This window comes from Stegodyphus dumicola, chromosome 2 (genome assembly GCF_044657685.1).
Source record: "Stegodyphus dumicola isolate Sdum_Otavi_A_Nest chromosome 2, ASM4465768v1".
NCBI classification, from domain to species: Eukaryota; Metazoa; Arthropoda; class Arachnida; order Araneae; family Eresidae; genus Stegodyphus; species Stegodyphus dumicola.
In genome coordinates this window covers 219,486,989-219,506,404 of record NC_140769.1, presented here as the reverse complement: position 1 = coordinate 219,506,404, position 19,416 = coordinate 219,486,989, and the positions used below count along the sequence as shown (strand labels likewise).

At 32.1% G+C, this 19,416-nt stretch overlaps 1 protein-coding gene across 1 annotated transcript in view; it reads left to right on the top strand.

The window, feature by feature from the left end:
- LOC118201420 (uncharacterized) overlaps positions 1–19,416 on the top strand; it is a 298,201-nt gene that overhangs the window by 5,070 nt on the left and 273,715 nt on the right. The window contains exons 4-9 of the mRNA XM_085810260.1: positions 9,460–9,577; positions 14,235–14,392; positions 14,498–14,618; positions 17,138–17,316; positions 18,110–18,218; positions 18,315–18,487. Coding sequence (XP_085666386.1) covers positions 9,460–9,577; positions 14,235–14,392; positions 14,498–14,618; positions 17,138–17,316; positions 18,110–18,218; positions 18,315–18,487 — 858 coding nt within the window. The remainder of the gene's footprint in view (positions 1–9,459; positions 9,578–14,234; positions 14,393–14,497; positions 14,619–17,137; positions 17,317–18,109; positions 18,219–18,314; positions 18,488–19,416) is intronic.

Genomic DNA, 19,416 nt, shown 5'->3' with positions numbered 1-19,416 from the left:
TATAATATATTTGATATTACACTTAAAATATATCTCAAAGTATGACATTTTTCACATTTAAGTTAAATTTCAAATGAATATTAAAATAAATTTGTTGTTTAGTGTTACACTGATCTCTTATAAATCAGATTTGGGTTTGCTCTAGGCTTCATAAATCTGAAGGCTAGCAAATTAATTAAAAATCAAAAGTTTAAGTTTAATGACATAAAGCTTTTGTAAATTTGCTTCAAACTTTTGTATTGATGTAAAATTTGCATTCCCATTAATGAATATGGTTCATTGTTAAACTCTGAATTTATTTTATTATTTTTAATAATTGAAATTATGAAATATATTTACGGCAGAAAAATGCAAAATTTTAATTAGATCCATGAAAAGGTTGTTTTGGACTCAGAATTAAAATCCTGTAAAGTATGGGCTTCGACTCGTGATCTCTTACTTGGGCCAGTAACGTAGCGTTGCATTATTGAAGCCTTTAGTCAGTTTTTAATAATTTCTACTCAAAATGAAATGTATTTTGATTTTGGCTACAATTTGGATACAATGTATCTACATGAGTATGACCTGAACACATAACTCTTTCACATTACTGTAGATGGCGGGACATTACTAAATGCCAGAAAATTGCAACAAATAAGCTTTATTGGTGAAATCTACTTGGAACGAATCTACTCATATCAACTAATAGATCCACTGCAAATGCAGGAAAATTCCAAAATTAAGGTATCCAGTACATGATGGAAAGTACATTAATGTTATGTGTTTAGAGAAAGGATGCCTACGTGGATGGCTTTCTGAGGGCAACTGGCTTATATTCATGATACATATGAGAACTACGAAAACGCTCACGCAGTCATCGCGTTTGATGGGATTTAACCCGAGGTCGAACTATCAGTTTACAGCAATTTTATTCCCTCGGCTGCTGGTGGACCTAACATACTCGAAACCCCATTCACTTGGATTGCTTTCTTCTACTGCGCCAGTTAAAATTAAATTTGTTGTTTATTTATTTATGCGTTTTCATATTTTTTGTTGGTTAATTAAAATAAAAGATACTACGGTACAGTGAAATTCCAAATATGGAGATCAGAAAGAACCACAGTGTATCCGGATGATTGAAAAGTCCGGACTATTTTTGATTGGGAAGCAAGAGAAGTTTTACTTTTCACTTGCATTTCTCATAATTTACATATATCAACAAATATTTGTGCTAAAAAATTAAACTATATCATTTTAAGAAAAAGGGCGTACGAATGGTTAAGACTTCTGAAAGCTGCTTATTCGGCCGGCTGGATGAGCGCTTTTGTGATTTTTCTGCTGTGTAATGGGGAAAAGAGCTTAGTTTCTGTATGGTGTCTCTCTTCATGAGTCATAATTTCAAAGATCGTTTCGTTTCAAAAGTCAAGGTTGGGAGAGCATTAGAATTTCAAATCAAAACTTCAAGATTTCACAGAACATAGAAATAACATTTATTAAAGATAAACTTATATTACTTCCGCCTATAGCGGCCATGAAACATAATCAAGCATCAAATAAATATGACATGCGTCATTCTTCATGTTCAAGCGTCAAGTGGAATATTTTTCATCAGCGCGCATCAAGAGCGCCACCTATCTACCGAAAAGACGGAACATACTCCGCCCCGATGAACATTGGTTCATTACAACATTGTTATAAAGATCTTTAATTTTAGATTTAAACAAGTTTCCCAAACATTCAACAGTATATCATATAAAATAAAAATGCATAATGACAAATTTAAATTGAATAACACATTAAATTTAGCATAAAATTTTACAAATAAAACATACTTACAATCTCTAGAAGGAAAACAAAATAATTAAACTGCTAAATTACCGTAATCCACAATTGTGGTCCATTCTCTGAATCTGAAACATAATTGAATTAATAATAATAATAAAGACACAAATTATGAATATACAATTAATGGTTTTTTTAGAGTCTTATTCACTCAATGGTAGGCGGGAAATTTTATGTATAGGACGCTTCATTTCGCCCAATAAAGTTTTTAGTTTCACAACACGAACTTTTCCATCAGCATCAGGATATAGTTCAATTACTCGTCCAAGTCGCCACTTTAACGGAGGTAAATTTTCGTCCTTTATCAAGACTAAGTCATTGAGGGCTAAATTTGGTTTATTCCTCAACCATTTGGTACACCCTTGTAATTGTGAAAGATAATCTCTAGACCAACGTTTCCAAAAGCTCTGGAAAATTTGCTGTGTCAATTTCCATCTTTCAGCAGAGGTTAGCGTATTATTTGTAAGATCAGGTTCAGGAATTGCTGTTAATGTAGTCCCAATTAGGAAATGTCCAGAAGTTAAAGGATTAAAATCTTCAGGGTCAGATGAGATGGAAAGTATTGGCCTGGAATTTAAACACGCCTCGATTTGTGTAATTAAGGTGTGAAATTCTTCGTATGTCAGAACCTGGGTCCCAATAGTTCGCTTTAAGTGAATCTTCATTTGTTTCACTCCAGCCTCCCAAAGGCCTCCAAAGTGAGGGGCAGAAGGAGGATTGAAGATCCATTGAATATTTTCACCGCTCAGGTAGTTTTGAAATGCTTCTTCAGAGGAAAGTGTAGCTTTGTATCTTCCTAATTCTCGATTAGCCCCAACAAAGTTGGTTCCTCTATCGGAAAAGATTTTCTTGGGTTTTCCTCTGCATGACACAAATCTTTTCAGAGATGCTAGGAATGCTTCAGTTGTTAGATCACTGACTACTTCTAGGTGAATGGCCTTTGTGGTGAAGCATATGTAAAGGCAAACGTAACATTCATATCTCGTTCCTCCTCTTCCTTTCCTAGTTTTAATTAAAAAGGGGCCTGCAAAATCTAGTCCTGTATTCGAGAATGTTCTATCCGGCAATACGCGAGAAGCAGGTAGGTCGCCCATTATCTGACTGGATGTGCTTGTTCGATTTTTAAAACATTTTATACATTTTCAAATTATTTTTCTTACAATTTCTCGGCCATTAACGATCCAATATTTCTGTCTCAGAGCAGATAATGTTAATGTGGCTCCTCCGTGAAGGTTCACTCCGTGAAGTGTTTGACTATCAATTCAGTAACTTGGTGACTTTTGGGAAGAATGATTGGATACTTTGTGTTTTCTGAAAGATTCGGAGTTCAGAGTCTACCACCGACTCTAAGGATTTCTTCTCTATCAAGAAAAGGATTTAATTTCAGGATTTTACTGCTGAGATTCAATTTTTTCCCTGCTTTCAAAAGTCTACTTTCTTCTCTAAATTCGGAAATTTGTATGATTTTTAAAAATCAAATTGCTTGCCTTATCTAATTCTTGAACTGTTAAAAAAAACCCTTGAGTTTTAAAGATATAGGTTTAATATTGTGGCAGAATCTTAAACACCATGGAATTACGCGTTTCAAATTTTTTCCAGGATGAAAACCTGGATGTCAATTCAAATTCAGCCCTTGGCTAATAACAGAACATACAGTAGTTTGACGCTGTTCTACCTGTACCTCTTCCACCATATGTTCGATCAAAGAATTAAAAGATGATGAAGGTAAATTTTTCTCTTTTAACCACACTGGTCCATTGAACCAAAGTTTATTTTCCACTAGATCAGAAGCTCTTAATCCACGTGAAACTATGTCAGCCGGATTGTCATTTCCCTTGCAGTATTTCCATTGCGAAGGTGATACAACATCTTGTATTTCACGTATACGATTAGCAACAAAGGGTTTCCATTTATCAGCGGTACCCCTGATCCAGTGAAGAACAATTTTAGAGTCACTAAAACAAAATACATTATCTTCTTGGATATTAAATAATTTCCTTAAATATTTAACTATTCTTGAAGCAATAATGGCTCCCATAAGTTCTAAACGAGGCAAGGTTAATTTTTTAAGTGGGGATACACGGCTCTTTGAAAGAACAAAAGACGTACAGCAAGAATCAGGATCACGAAAATATGCAACAGCTCCATATCCCTTGAGGCTGGCGTCACAAAAGACAAAAAGCTCTATTTTATCGAAATTTACACATTCATCATTTAATATGTATTTTCTAGGAATGCACAAGTTGAGAATAACTTCAAATTCAAAGTACCAAGTTTTAAATTTTTCACTCAAATAACTGGGCAAAATTGTGTCCCAATCAATACCCAATTCCCATAACTCTTGTAATAAGAATTTTATTCTGATAACAAAGGGTGCAATGAATCCAACTGGGTCATAAATTTTTGCCACAATCTGTAATACCTTTCGCTTTGTAACGTGTTTCCAGTCAACTGGTTGTAAAAGTTCTTGTACATCTAATTTCAATGTGTCCTCATCCAAATTCCAAATTATTCCCAGCACCTTTAACGTTTTCTTATCCAAATTATCTTCCTTATTAATTAAACCAATATCTTGCCAATGATTTTTTAAAGATACGGAATTTGATTCAAATTTTCTTAAGTTCATACCAGCGTCTTGAAGAATTTTAACTGCATCAGTTGATAATGAGAAAACTTCTTCAACGGAGTCTGCTCCATGGATAAGGTCATCAACATATAAGGACTTATTTAACATGTCAACAGCTTTGCTATATTTCTTTTCATAACCCTTAATATGATGTTTGATAGTGGCGGACAAAATAAACGGACTTGTTGTCATTCCAAACGGCACTCGGCACATTCGGAAAACCTTAAAGCCTAAACTATTGTCACTATCGTCGTAAGAATGATCAAACCACAAGAACCTTAAAAAATTTCTATCTTCACTATCAATTTGAATTTGGTGAAAAGCCTCTGCACAAAATGCAACTTTATGTACGCGAAATTTTAAAATTATATCCAACAAGTTAGGATTTAAATTAGGGCTTGATATCAAACATTCATTTAACGATTTAGCTCCTTCAGTCCTAGAGGAGGCATCATAAACTATTCTTATTCTTGTTGTTACGTTTCCTTCACGTATAACGGGCCTATGAGGCATATAATAACAGTTAGGTTCATTTTCAACAAACTTACATTGTTCAACAATCCCCTTTTCAACTTGTTCTCTAATTATATTATCATATTCATTATATAGGAAATCATTTCCCTTTAATTTATGCTTTAGACCTAGAAATCGTTGTTTAGCAATGAAAAAATTATCAGCGAGTTGTGATTTATTGTCCTTCCAAAAGAGTTTTGTTTCGTACCTACCGTTATTAAATTTTAAACTGTCGTTAAAATGCTTAATAGTATCCAAATCAGTTTCCGAAAATGTTTTGTTTTCATTTTCAAATCCTATCGAATCCAATTTCCAAAATGACTGCAAATCAAATGTGTTTCCTTCAACGGTAGATAAAAACAACGCATTAATTCGAGTATTATTATTTCTTACTTTACCCATCACTGTGTATCCAAATATCGTCGATACTATAAACAAACCATCATTTATCATTGAATTACTTCCTGTTTGTATATACCAGAAATGCTCCGCGCCAAGCAGAATATTTATGTTCTCATTAACGGGACTTGTATCCGAAAGTTCCAAACCCTTTTTAGTCATAAATTCTTTAATGTTTTGACATATTGATGGTGCCTGGAATTCTATTGATGATATTAATTCTATCCCGATAGCTTTTACAACAAGACAGCGATCATCGTTTTTATTTTTTATTTTTAGACTATATACATCAAATTCTTGCGAGTTACCGCGCTGATTTCCAAACGAATAAATTGTTAGAAATTCTTTTCTAATGACTTGCAATTCTAACTCTCGCGCTAACTTGTGGGTGATGAAGTTTCGTTCACTACCTGAATCAATTAATAATCTTACGATTCTCGATTTATTTTTGCTTTGAGCAATAACAGAACATGTCTGTAAAAGCACACTATTTTTAGGTTTTAGAGTGTTACAGTGGGAAGTAGATACTAAAGTTTTATTTTGCGTATCTGCGGATTTAACACCTTCCATTTCTTTCAATTTCAAACGGCAGAAAAGTTTATTATGATTTTTCTCGTTACAATTTTCGCATGGTTGTATATTTGACCGACAAAACGACGACAAATGCGATTTCAGAGAGCATTTCTAACAGCGACCTTCATGTTTTAATTTGTTTCGTTTTTGTTCATCGGAAAATTTCAAACATCAGGCAGATGTATGTTCGTTTGATTTGCAGAATATGCAAAACATTTTTACCGATGTGTTAAAAGCAGAAGCTTGTGATTTGACTTTATAATTTTTGAACCCTTGTTTAGGATTAACCCCTGTGTATTTATTACCTTTTGAGCTATTAATCAAAATACTTGCTTCTCGGCATTCAGTTTCGATTTTAATGAACTCTATTAATTCACTTACTTCTATATTTTGGTTAGATGTTCTTTTTCTATGGAATTCAAGAGCTAAATCTTCAGGTAACAATTTAAGAATTATTGGGTTCAATAACTGTCCGTATGAACCGCTAGTAACATCTAAACTACTTAAATTTCTAACGCAGATTTGTAACTGATCATAGAGCTTTCTTAACTCAAAAACATTTGAAGAACTTTTAACTGGTTCTAACTGTAACAACATCTGCATGAATTTTGATATAATAACATTTTTACGACCAAACCTCTCTTCTAAACGTTTAATGCATAGATCATAATTTTCTTCAGATAAAGCATTACCAGAAACACAATTATATGCTGAACCAGATAATAAACTTTTCAAATATGTAATCTATTTAGATATCTATTTTAGATAAACTTGGATTAGAATGAATAGCATTATCATACGAATTAAAGAATTCGAGCCATTTACTGGAATCACCAGCAAATTTTTCAATATTTAATTTAGGTAACTTTACTGAAGCACTACTTGTAACAACATTATTACCATTCAGAGTACTACTAATACCATTACTAGTTCTAATTATACTTCTTTCAACAACTTCATTACTGTTAATTTTCTTTACTTTACTAACAATCTTAGCTTTAAACGTTATAATTATTTTCATCATCTTCTTCACATGCAAGTAGTTCGCTATCATATTCTTTTTCATCAATTATGAGAGCATCGATCTTTGAGTCAAGAGTTTTAATTTTCTCATGGTATTCAATTAACAATTCATATGATGAATTTAGATCTTCTAGATGTTCTTTACTTAATTCTTCCGATAATAATTTCTCAAGTTTATTTAGAAGTGTAGTAACTTTACTACGTACAATAGCACGTTTCTTTTTCTCTTTTGCTAAATCATCCATTATGTTTCGTTTTCAAAGATCGATACTAAGAACAAATAAATCAAAATTCTTACCTTTCAAAAGGTAATTCCCTTTTTCGCGGGTTTCAGACACCAAAAAATGTATGGTGTCTCTCTTCATGAGTCATAATTTCAAAGATAGTTTCGTTTCAGGAGTCAAGGTTGGGAGAGCATTAGAATTTCAAATCAAAACTTCAAGATTTCACAGAACATAGAAATAACATTTATTAACGATAAACTTATATTACTTCCGCCTATAGCGGGCATGAAACATAATCAAGCATCAAATAAATATGACATGCGTCATTCTTCATGTTCAAGCAAGTGGAATATTTTTCAACGGCGCGCATCAAGAGCGCCACCTATCTACCGAAAAGACGGAACAGTTTCGTTTAAAAGTTCGACTTAAAGGCTTCCTTTCTCTTAGGCAGATACCCTGATGTACTTTTCGTAGCCAACTAAATTCAATTCAATGAATGTGAAAGGGGCAAAAAAAGAAAAAATTGCAATCTAAAAACTTTAGATTGCAGTCATTTATTGACCTGGAAAAATGGTTTACCACTAAAAAATTAAGAATAATTTAAACAATTTAAAAAATGTAAAATATAATAAAAATTAAAAAAGGAAACTGTTCTATAGCAGCTATTTTAACATATGGCGTTAGAAACATCTTTTACTAATAAAACAAAGACTTAAATTATTAAAACATTTGTTTTATTGCTTTTAAATCTCTCAAATCGATAACATGATTAAATCTGAAATATAATTTAAAAATTCTATGCTTTGAGAAATGGCAAAAGTATGCCTCTTTGAGATGTTAAAGAAGTTCGACAAAGCTAAAGGATAGACTACTTCTTTATTGCCTAAAAACACACTCATTTTTAATTGATGATAAATACAAACCGCATATAGCCGCATAAACACCTTTTAGTTAATTACAATAATGTTATGAATGACAATGCTATTACTACAATGTACACATATTGTTTTTAAATTGCTCACATTGTTTTCAGCAATGTACAACTGTAATAGTAATATAATATAAGCAATGTACTGTATAATATGAAAAATACATTTGTATTTTATGACAGAAGGGTAACAATTCTTAAAACTGGCTATTACAGATCGCTAGGGTTATCTAAGTGAATGGTGACATGTTAGCGTCGTAGAGGCGAAAAATGGAAGATCTATGGTTAAGACATTTCTGTCGTTAAATAAATAATAATAAATTAACAACGAGCTTAAGTTTGCTTGCCAAGCCAGAAGCAGTTCGGATAATTGAAGAAGTCAATTATCCGAATATGTTAGTCCAATCGGGATAACTGGATAAAGCTCCGGACTACGGGGTAACCTGAATAAGGATAGATAGAGTTCTAATATACACATTTTTAGTAAAACAATTAAATCTTATTAATGAATGTATACTGCATGTTCAATCAATTATCATGTTCCGGGAAATATATAGCCTAAAATATGATAACATACTGTATGCAAGCATAATACAATTTGTTTTCCATGAGTGATTATTTTATAGTTTTCCTCGCTTAAAAAGTAATGAATGGCCTAGTTTTTTGCTTGGGAAAATTATGAAATTTGTTTTAAGTAAATAAAAGAAATATTTGATTTATTTAATTTTAGCTCATTAAAAACAAAATGAAATAAAATTTGCAATTTTGTTAAAGTCAAGATTCACGTAAAACAAAATTAATTTCATTTTTTATAAAGGAATGAGTTAAATATTCAGACAACTGAAAATAATTTAATTATTTTATTCGTTTTTATAAAGCATTTAGTTTCTTAAGCTTACATAAGTAAAAATTAATTCATCATTTTTTTATAAACGAATTGGGAGTTTAGGCATCTAAAAATAGTCTAACTATTTCATTTTTTCAAAAAATATGCATTTTGTATTATTTTTTGGCACAAATTAAGAATTTCATTTAATTTTAAAGGTACAAAAGTGTTTTAATTAAATTTTAAAATTCATTAATGAAAAGTGAAGTTTCCTCAATTCCGTTATAATTTAGTATTTAACTTATTTTCAACATAATTCACTGGATCAAGTTCAGAGATTCGTAAGTTTCTTAAATTTTTTAAAAAACAGTCTGAGAAAATCTGATTGAAAAGATGCAAAATTAGTCCGCAAAACGGATAATTGGGAGCTTACTTTATTCTAGTATTCATTTATCTTTTTAAGTTAAATTACTTTTTATTTATTTCATGAATAATTAAGATGAAATTTTAAAATTTGACAATTTAGCGATGATGTGGAGAGTGATCTTCAAAAGCAACTCAAAGAGCGGTGGGAGAAACTCTTGGAGAAACTCAAAGAACGAATCGAAAAGGGAAAAGTAATCAGGGAAGAATTCATCGAAAAGGTATATTCTACACATTTGTGTCTTTGAATTATAATGCTTATTCTATGTTAGCACTACGTGTTCAAGAATGTCGGCGGATCATTTTTGCAACTGCAAATACAATATCTGGTTATATTAGTATAGCCATGATTAGGACACACAGCATACATTCCTGGCGAGGAACTTAGGTTTAGTTTATCTGATTATAGCAAAGCCCTTTAGGGCTATCTTCCTAAAGGAACGAATGTATTCTCGGAGAACTTTCTAAGGGAAACTGGCTCGTATGCTAGTTACACATGAGGAAAACTACGAAAAGCCCATGCTTTCAGATCGTTCGCTGGGATGCGAATAACGGATCTAACTACCAGTGTGCTGCTGTGTAATCGCACGGCTTCCGGCAGCCCTTAAGAATTTAAATACTATCACTATAGTAGGTGAAATGGATCATCTTCCAGATTAAAAAAAAGCAATGAACATTGGCTATCAGATTAGTGATGCCATATATATAGCATTTTATGAAGAAGTGCACATAGTAGGATAGGCGTAATGTGAAAGCAATTTAACTACATATTTTGTCTATGTCTATGTTCCATGTGCTTTTAAGCTGGATAAACATCGCTTGAAGCTTTTGATGTGAACTGACTGGTTGGCTATTCTGGATGACTATTATTTTTAACGAGTCAACGATGCACCGTGAAAATATCTTACATAACCTGGAAAGCGCTTTATTACGTGTTAGTCTTAAATCAGAGATTTACAACAATAACAAGCAAAGATTATAAAGCTTTCCAGAACGTAGAGCGTAAAAATTTATAACACTCTCGAGTCATTAAATTTAATTATGCCATTTTCAAAATTCGAACAACAGATGTTTCAGTTGCAGTTCTTATAATGTAAGATGCTAACCACTTACATTACAAGAGACACACAGAAAAAGACAAAACAAATGAAAGAGGATTTGACCAAGTAGCAAATAGAGATTTTCTCCAATGGATCATTAAATTCAGAGTGGCGAATAAGGTATGAAGTTCTTTCAACACGATTGTGACTAACACGACACGACTGCAGTTTAGTTTTGATCTTATTTTACAACGTGCTTTGTTCCACGAATACATTTAGAAGGCATCTTAATGTAAATAATTACCTCTCCGTCTTTGTAGGTAAAATATACTCATAGGTGATGACCTGGTTACCGCACAATTTATTAGCTAATAGGACCGCTATAAACTAACCCCTTATGAAAGAACACTTCGTAAAAAGTATAGGCAGCTTCTAAACCAGTTTAAGTTACTCTCGTGGTAACCAGATTTCTTAATGACCTTACCGTACATTTGAACATCTGTGGCTGTACCGTGGTAGATATATTAGTGCAATAAAAATACGGTGGTGTGCGCAATAAGTCAGATTACTTGATAACGTGCAGAATGAAATGTGTGATCTGAAAGAAATATAAAATTAAAGTAACTTACCCCAAAGGATGACACTTCAATTAATGTGAATTAAGTAATATTTATTATAACTTGACATTATAAAATTTTGTATTAAACCAGCATAAATTAAGTAAATATCGCCAGACAGAAGCTTATTAACCGTGATCGAATAGCGGCTGAAAGAAATAGTCCTACCTCTCTGAATCCTAACCTTTCGTACAAGAAACGCGTAATATTCCAATCAAAGTGAATCTCAGTACATCGTCTTTAAGCAAAGTTTCATAATAAAAAAGAATTTTATAACGGAGGAAATTGAGTTGACTGGTTATTCCAATATATTTTTGAAGAAACACAAGGCGAATATTCGTATCATCAGGTAATGACTGGTATTTAATCTTGCGAACCTTAAAGGTATATGCAGGGCTTATTGAAACTACTAATTGATTTAAAATCAACCACCATACTGTACTCGTTACTGGCCGGAAGATCCATTAACCTCGCCAACAAACTAAAATACTTTATTAATGAAACAACTTGTTACAACAAAAAATATAATAATACATAATTTTCAATCAAATTAAAATTAACATATTCCTAATTTAGGGAAACTTTTTCAATTTGTTTTTAACATTTTTAAACATAAAAATTTACAATTGTCAATAATAATTCATAATCCAAAATTATTCACCATTTTTTCTTTTTCTTTCTTTTCCTTCCTTTTCTTTTTAAGAGAACATTACCCATAGTCAGTTCTTCTTATTATAAGATCCATTTGTCTTCTAAAACAGGAACAATTTTTATCTAAGCTTGAATGCTTAGTTTCTAAATCTAATTTATATTTATTGTTCGCTTGTACGCAATTAATGCATTCAGGTTCATTTTTGCATTCCTAATAATTATGTCCTTTTTTCGAACATTTCCCACATATCAAATCTTTATCACATTTACTTTGAAAATGACCATACTCTTGACATTTAAAACATCTTGCAACATTTAGATATTCTTTTACTGTGATTCTATACCATTTCAAATTAATTTTATTTTGGTTCATATTCGGACCAAACTTATCTGGTTGAATATTTGCTACCCAATGTACTTTTTGATTTTTAGCTTTTATTTTGAACAAAAGTTCAATTCCGCCATTTTCAAATATTTGATTTTGTCTCTTAATTGCTTCCAAAATTTCACCTTTATCCAATTCTTCTTCCACATTATACAATATAATTTTAGGTTGTTTCTTTTTAGGAGCTTTTACTTGAATTTTATCTCTTAAAAGAGAATTCGTTTTTATTTTTCATTCTAATGAAACAATATCTTCGTTTTTCGAACATTGTACAACCAATCCACCATTATTCACTTTTCTAATATTTTTAATACCAATCTTCAACTCAACTGGATCAATAATTTCTACAACTTTTGATTTAACTTCTTCAGAAGAAGTTCCCTTTTTACTTGAATACAGTAGAACAACATGTTCTTCTATTTTCTTAGTTTTTCCTTTATTCTGATACGTTTTCTTATCACTTATTTTCTGCTGTTTTAAAACCTCAGCAAAAGATCTTTCATATTGTGGTTGCTTGTCCAATATTTCTAATTTTCCTTTTAAATTTTCGATCTCCATTGCTTGAGATACCAAATAACTAAACAACACTTCTTGTGTGTTAAAAACTTTCTTTCTTATTGCAATTGTAATTCTACTTGCATCTTCCAAACAAGTCCCTAGCTCGCTAATTATAGTCCGAGCTTCTTCGATCAAATCACTTTGCACAACAGTCTCGGTCTGAACTTTCTTATCCATTGTCAATCTCTTTTGGGGTTTGGATTTAGACCACCTCCCTTAGGAGGTGGAGCCCTCAGACCACGACAAGGTACCAAACCCCGGGAAGTGTTTCTATTGATTATCAAAATTTAAGTATAAAAATACTTTCCAATAATAAACGCTTTTCTAATTCAATCAAAATGAGCCAATAACTTCCCCTGAGGGATAGGTAAGTGGAACACGTGTACATGAAGTCCTTTCGAGGATAATTCAATTCCAATATATTTTTGAAGAGTCGTAGAACCTAGTTAATTTACTGCAGGAGTCAGCATCTGGATAATTTTAGTTGAATCTTCAGTACCAATTTCTTTACTCGGCGAAATACATTACTCTACACACAATATAGAGATGGCAGTCAAAAAAAGAACGAAAAAAATAAACATGGCGCACACATCAGCCGGGGTCAAGGCAGCCAAAAGAACGACCTACACCTTCGGAGCCCAACAGCAGAAAGACGGGAAACCGGTTGTAGCCGTCAATTTCATACTGTCATTGAGCGGTCGCTGTGAACAGATTTGATGTTGAATAAATGTGGAGGCTTGCTTGAACAATTAGACAATCAAATCTTTCAAAAAAGAAACTACAGAATTACAGGGCGCTCTGGAGGCTTCTTATCATAGATATTCCTTATAAAGTTGAAAAGACATCAGGTATTCAAATATTTGAAAACCCGTGGCTCTCTCAGTGACCCCACTGATCATATCGTTCAGCAATGAAATCATACTAGATTCTGGGTGGTGAAATATATTTATTGTTCTAAACATGATCATTAGACGCATAGGTACTCTTTCAGCCACTGAATTCCCCAGGTCTTTAAGACATATGAACACGTATATCGGTAGACAGACTAGATGACTGAAACCTTCAACAAGGGAGCTAGAGAGGTTTGGAAATAGTCGGCATAGTAACATATTACCAATGTCAAACCAGTAGAGATTTTAGAATGTTTGGAAATGAGAATTTTAGGAAAATTTCTGTGTTCTTTTGCTGAAATAGAACCAAAGTATTCAGAAATGACCTCTACACGTCAAGAGCACATAGAAAGAATGCTTTAAATTCCTTACATTTTTTCTCAATAAAATTGCAAGGAGGAGGAGATTTAGATCCAGTCCTAGTTGGTGACAGATTATGGTTCTTTAGCTTTTAATCAGGGCTTTAGTGAAAGGTCATTAGGATTTCTGAGTGCAAAATCTTTCCCAGAATGGACTGAAATCCATTCGACAATTAAGATACCCACAGCTAGTGTAGGGTAAGAAAAGATTAGAGGTCTTTGAGTTTAAAATATAATTGCCTCATTGTGCTGCTTTTAGCATAAATTTGGAGATTTAAATTATAAAAATGTGCAGTAAATAGAAATGACATCGTTATTTTTGAATTTTACTAAGCAAAGAATAAACAAACAGGCAATTATTATTTTTTTCTCATTTAGCTGAAGGAACTTCGCGAAAAGTTGAAGGAGAAGAGGATCGACTTCACAAAGAAAGCTAAGGAAATCTTTGAAAAACTGAAGGATAAAGCAAGGGAATATTGGCAGAAAATCTTGGACAGATTTACAAAAGATGATAATGAAGAAGTAGCATTCGCAGAGTAAGGGAAAATACGCATTTTGTTTAATAACAATTCTATTCATATTGTACGAAATAATGCTTATTTTTAGAAACTATTTCATATCAATGAATTTATTATTTACAGAGACGATAACGTTAGGGATGAAATAGTAAAATCCTTGAGAGAAGCTCTGGACAAAATCTTAGACAAAATTAAGGAAGCTGTCGAAAAAGGCAAAGGACTCAAAGAAGACTACTCTGAAAAGGTGTGTTTTCATGAAGCATCCGTTTCAAATTAGTTTAAAAAAATCAGATGGGATATTTGAAGCCTTTTTTATTTCAGAAGGTTTTTCGAAATAGAAATTAAGTATCTTTATTTACTTACGATATTTATAAAAATAAAATTAATGTTTTGTATGTATTATATTTATAAAGCTTTAAAATTAGTTACATTCCTCAAAGTTTCTCAAACATATCTGAAGAAATTTAAACTATTTTCAGGAAAAATAATTTACTTGATACTTTATTAACTTATCTGCATAATATTAAACTTTGTTTCTAATCTTACTCAATATCTAGAAATAATTTGAAATTTGAAATTTTAGAATGTACTAGAGTTTAAACGCATCATTGCCATTCTTAAAATTTCTGTGCTTAAAAAATAGCTTTAAACTACCAACTTTCCATCAGGTAATTTAGAAAAAAATTAGTAAGCTTAGGCAAGATATCTAAATTGTAATTTTTGGTTATCATTCATATCTTTGTCAATATTTCTTCGGTACTATGGCCGAGTTAAGAACGTACACTTTTTTGCGCTTTCCATTTTCCTACAGTTTTAATTATTTTTAAGGCTTACTTTATGTTATATACTTATGTTTATTTTTTAATGTTTTTTATGTTAAAAATGCAAGTGACATTCATCGTCATATGCCAAAATTACAAATCTGTCTATTTGCTAATGTAATTTCTATGCTCTCTTCCGGTCATTTTGTAATGTTTACTCTAAAACGCAAAGAGAGTAACACATTCTTGGAAATGTATGTTACGGTTCATGCATTGTGCAGAAGATATAATTCCTGTATTACAGAAGTTAGATTTTGTTCCGACATATAAGCATGTGTTCCTCGAACCAGCTGTTTTATAGATTTTTAGTTTTGGGCGTGGTGCGAATGATGTAGCTATCCGCTAATAATCTATAACTAACATACTCCATCCCAATATATTGTCCATCTCAGAAAATATGATATTACCTAAGCTGTTACGTATGAACTTAATTTTAAGAAGTTTTATCAATATTTTGGTAAATCACTTTAGGTATGAAACCTACAAGAGTTTTTTAATTAACATCACTGAAAAATATCATCTCTTTGGGAAACAAAATTACTGCAATCCTTTTGTTATTTCATCGGGTGAATACAAGACAGTTCAAGAGATTGAAAATGGAGTCTTTTGATGTATCCTTAGGAAAAATCAAAGATTACTACTGGTTCAGTCGAAGATTGCGATATCGCATAGGGCAATGCAATAAACTTTTACATTCATTCATGTAAAGGGCAACTGAGAAGAGGTACGAGACTCAGTTCGAAGAGATGACATATTTCAGTTAAAGCGCGATTATTAGAGACCTGCGGGCGTTTAGGAGCATAAGATGTTTAAAATTAACTATGGGATTCGAGCAATTGACCTTACAGTTGCCAACTAGATGTGCTAGTTACTTACATCACAACAGCATATTTGAAGGAAACGAGACAGTTCCTTACAACTGGGCGACAGAAATGAGGTATCAACTCACACAAGCCATCACATTGTCGGGGAAAAACAAACAGCAGGTGTTAATTAGGTAGAAGACAGCGTTAAAACTTATTTCTTCTTACCTTCAAAAGCTGAAGATGATGAATGAATTTTATAGAACTATATATTCATACAAGGAAAAAAAGAACAAAGAGTTTTTGCGATGTTCCTTGCTTCCTGTCTTCCAAAGGATTCGGAGACCGTGATTTAAACAGAAAAAAATGTATTAATAGCAACACCTTATAAAGAATCTTATGTTAATTAATCAGTTATTATGATTTCAAAATTGACTGTAACTCACTTAACTTACTGTGCCTTTTCTGTATTCCTACCACAATGCAAATTAATAGTGGAGTACTATCTAAGCTATCTACTAAGTTAGATTTCAAACTGAGAGTATTTCTACATCTCGTGCGCGCTAATAATCTATAACATTGTAGTTATTAGTTTCCTGCCAGCTCTAACAGTTGTAATTATTCGGCTTTGCAGTCTTTCACTGCCCATACCTTAATTATGACGTGCCTATACAGTTGCTGAGCCAGCTTCTAGTTTGGTTTAGTTTACGAGTGTGCTGCAACCCTCCTGGCCGATAATAATCGGCCTCATGGTTAACGCAGCACACCCGAAGTATGGTATTTAGATGTGTAGCCTTCGAATACTGCTCAAAGTTTAACTTAAATTTGACTCTTTATTTATTTGCATCCCCATGAGTTGCGGTTATTGTAGCACCAGAGCGTGCACTTATATTCTTAAATCTGTTTAAATAAAAATGCTATTTTAACCTTCTCAAGACATTGACCTTGTTCTCAGATATAGAGATAATTTGCTTCACGTCTGTTAGGGTTATATGACTTAAGTATCATTACCAGACTCTATAGTTTTAGTATCGCAAGCTTTCATGAAGCTTTATTTTAATGACATTATATTTTTGCTTTGTTGCTTTGCAAAACATTATTCAAATAAAAACTGAATTCTAATTCTTCATGAATCCTAGATCAAAGAAATCCGTGAAAAACTCAAAGAAATGAAGGAGGACATTGGAGCAAAGGCCAAGGAGCTTCTTGAAAAAATCAAGGAAAATGCCAAGGATTATTGGAAGAGGATCCTGGAGAAACTGGGAATGGATAAACGCTCTATTGACTACCATCTCGAGGAAATGTTCCAGGCTGAAGAGTAAGTATTCAATAAGTATTTTCAATACAAAATATTTAAAGTTCTAACGATAAAATAGTTTAATATTACCCATCATTGTAGTTTTACATCAAAGATAACATATGATATAAAGAGGTATTTTTTAAAAAGGAATTTTTACATGAAGGCATGCAATTTTCGAGTCCTTAAATTCAAAATAATGATTTAAGTCTCAGAATGCTGTAAATAGTCCTGGCATTGTTAGGAAAAAAATAACTTGAGTCCTGCTGGAAATATAAAACGAAGTAATAAACTGCAATCAGAAATTATGACATATTCTAAAACTGAATAAAAAGACACAATGTGTAGACACAATATGTAGGACATAACTGCTTACCTTTATTGATTTATTATAGTAAAACCTCTTGTTAATAATCTCTCACCATATAGAGCGATTAAGTATTTATCATAGCGAAAATGCGAAAAATCAGCTATGATTTTGTTCCTTATCAGCGAGTATCCGCTGAAAAGAAGAGCAGTAGCTCTCTTCTACAAGTAATCGGAAAATTAGAAACTCTTGATTAATAGGCAGTTCCTGTCAAACCGAATGCCCATAAACGAAGATTCTAATCACGTCGAATATGCTAAGTAAATGTGAGAAAATCAAACGATTTTAATTACTTTGTTGATCAGTGAGAAAAATTGAGCTAATATAGCCTTAAAATTTAACAATTCTTTATTAACGCCAAGTGCACATTAAGTTAGGAACTGTACGAAACGTTACATAAAAGCTTTTTATAGCAACATTATTTGCTAAAATTTTTCACTTTTTTAGTGACGAGGACTTAAAAACCAAGCTAAGGAAACACTTCGATGAAATTCTTGAGAAGATCAAGGATGCCATCGAGAAAGGCAAGGTCGTCAAAGAAGATTGGGTGGAAAAGGTAAGTCAATTTATTAAATTGGTCCTAAAAATTTAGATTTATGAATGTTAGTAACAAATTTCTTAAAATTGGAGTTTTTATAAAATATTTCGATAGATGAAGGAGATTCGTGGGAAACTCAAGGACATGAGAGAAGACTTGAGTGAGAAGGCAAAGGAACTCCTCAAGAAGTTGAAAGAGAAAGCAAGGGACTACTGGGACAGGATCCTTGAGAAACTTAAGCCAGACAAACGATCCCTTTATGAAGTCGATGCCCTTTTCGCTGATGAGTAAGAAAATTTCTTCATTGATTGATAACGACTTTAATGAATGGATAATTTATTAAATTAAATTGTGACTGTTTGGAAGGAAACATTTTCGTAATTCTTAACATTATAGAAGACAAAAATTTACAGGAAAACAGTTTGAAATTTTTTAACTTTCTTGTAACTAGGTGCCAAATCCTAATATGTACTCTCTGTTAAAACATTAAAATGCAAATTAAGTAATTTTAATACTTAATTACAAATATATTCCAAAGATTATAGTTGTGATTAAGTACAACTATAATTTTAATTACAACTTTATTCCAAAGAAGGCTCAGATTATGAAAGATTTCTTTAAACTCTGATATACTCCATGCATAGACTTACTCATTTATTAAGCCTAAACATGGGAAATCAACACTTGGGCATTTTTTAAAATACAATATTAATAAAACGTTACAACGATTTTAATTATATAACATTATAATAATAACATTAGTAAATTATACTAACATTTCATTCCTAACGTTCCTTACATCAATAAAAATTTAGATTTATGAAACTAAATAGGGCTTTCAAAGACTACTATTCCAGCTGCAGATTTGGTTGGTCTTCAAGGGCTGCTATTTATGTAACGCAAAAGAAAGAAAATAACATTTACACACTCCTTTATTAAAACATATTTGTCTAAGCAAATAGTTTATTTCACACGTTTTCATTTGGAAATAAAATTCTCGGATATAGGCCAATGCCTTTCAGTTCAGTTGAAATAGCTACAGAAGTGTTTGTTATTAAATAAAACTGTAGATAAATTAATTATAAAACAGCCTCAGTTTCTTAACATTAAAGACTGCTTTGAAAACCATTTACACCAGTCGGTGTGTCTGTACAACTAGCTGTATTCCTGTATTTTCAATTTCATGTTGAATGAATGACTGCTCTCATGAATTAAC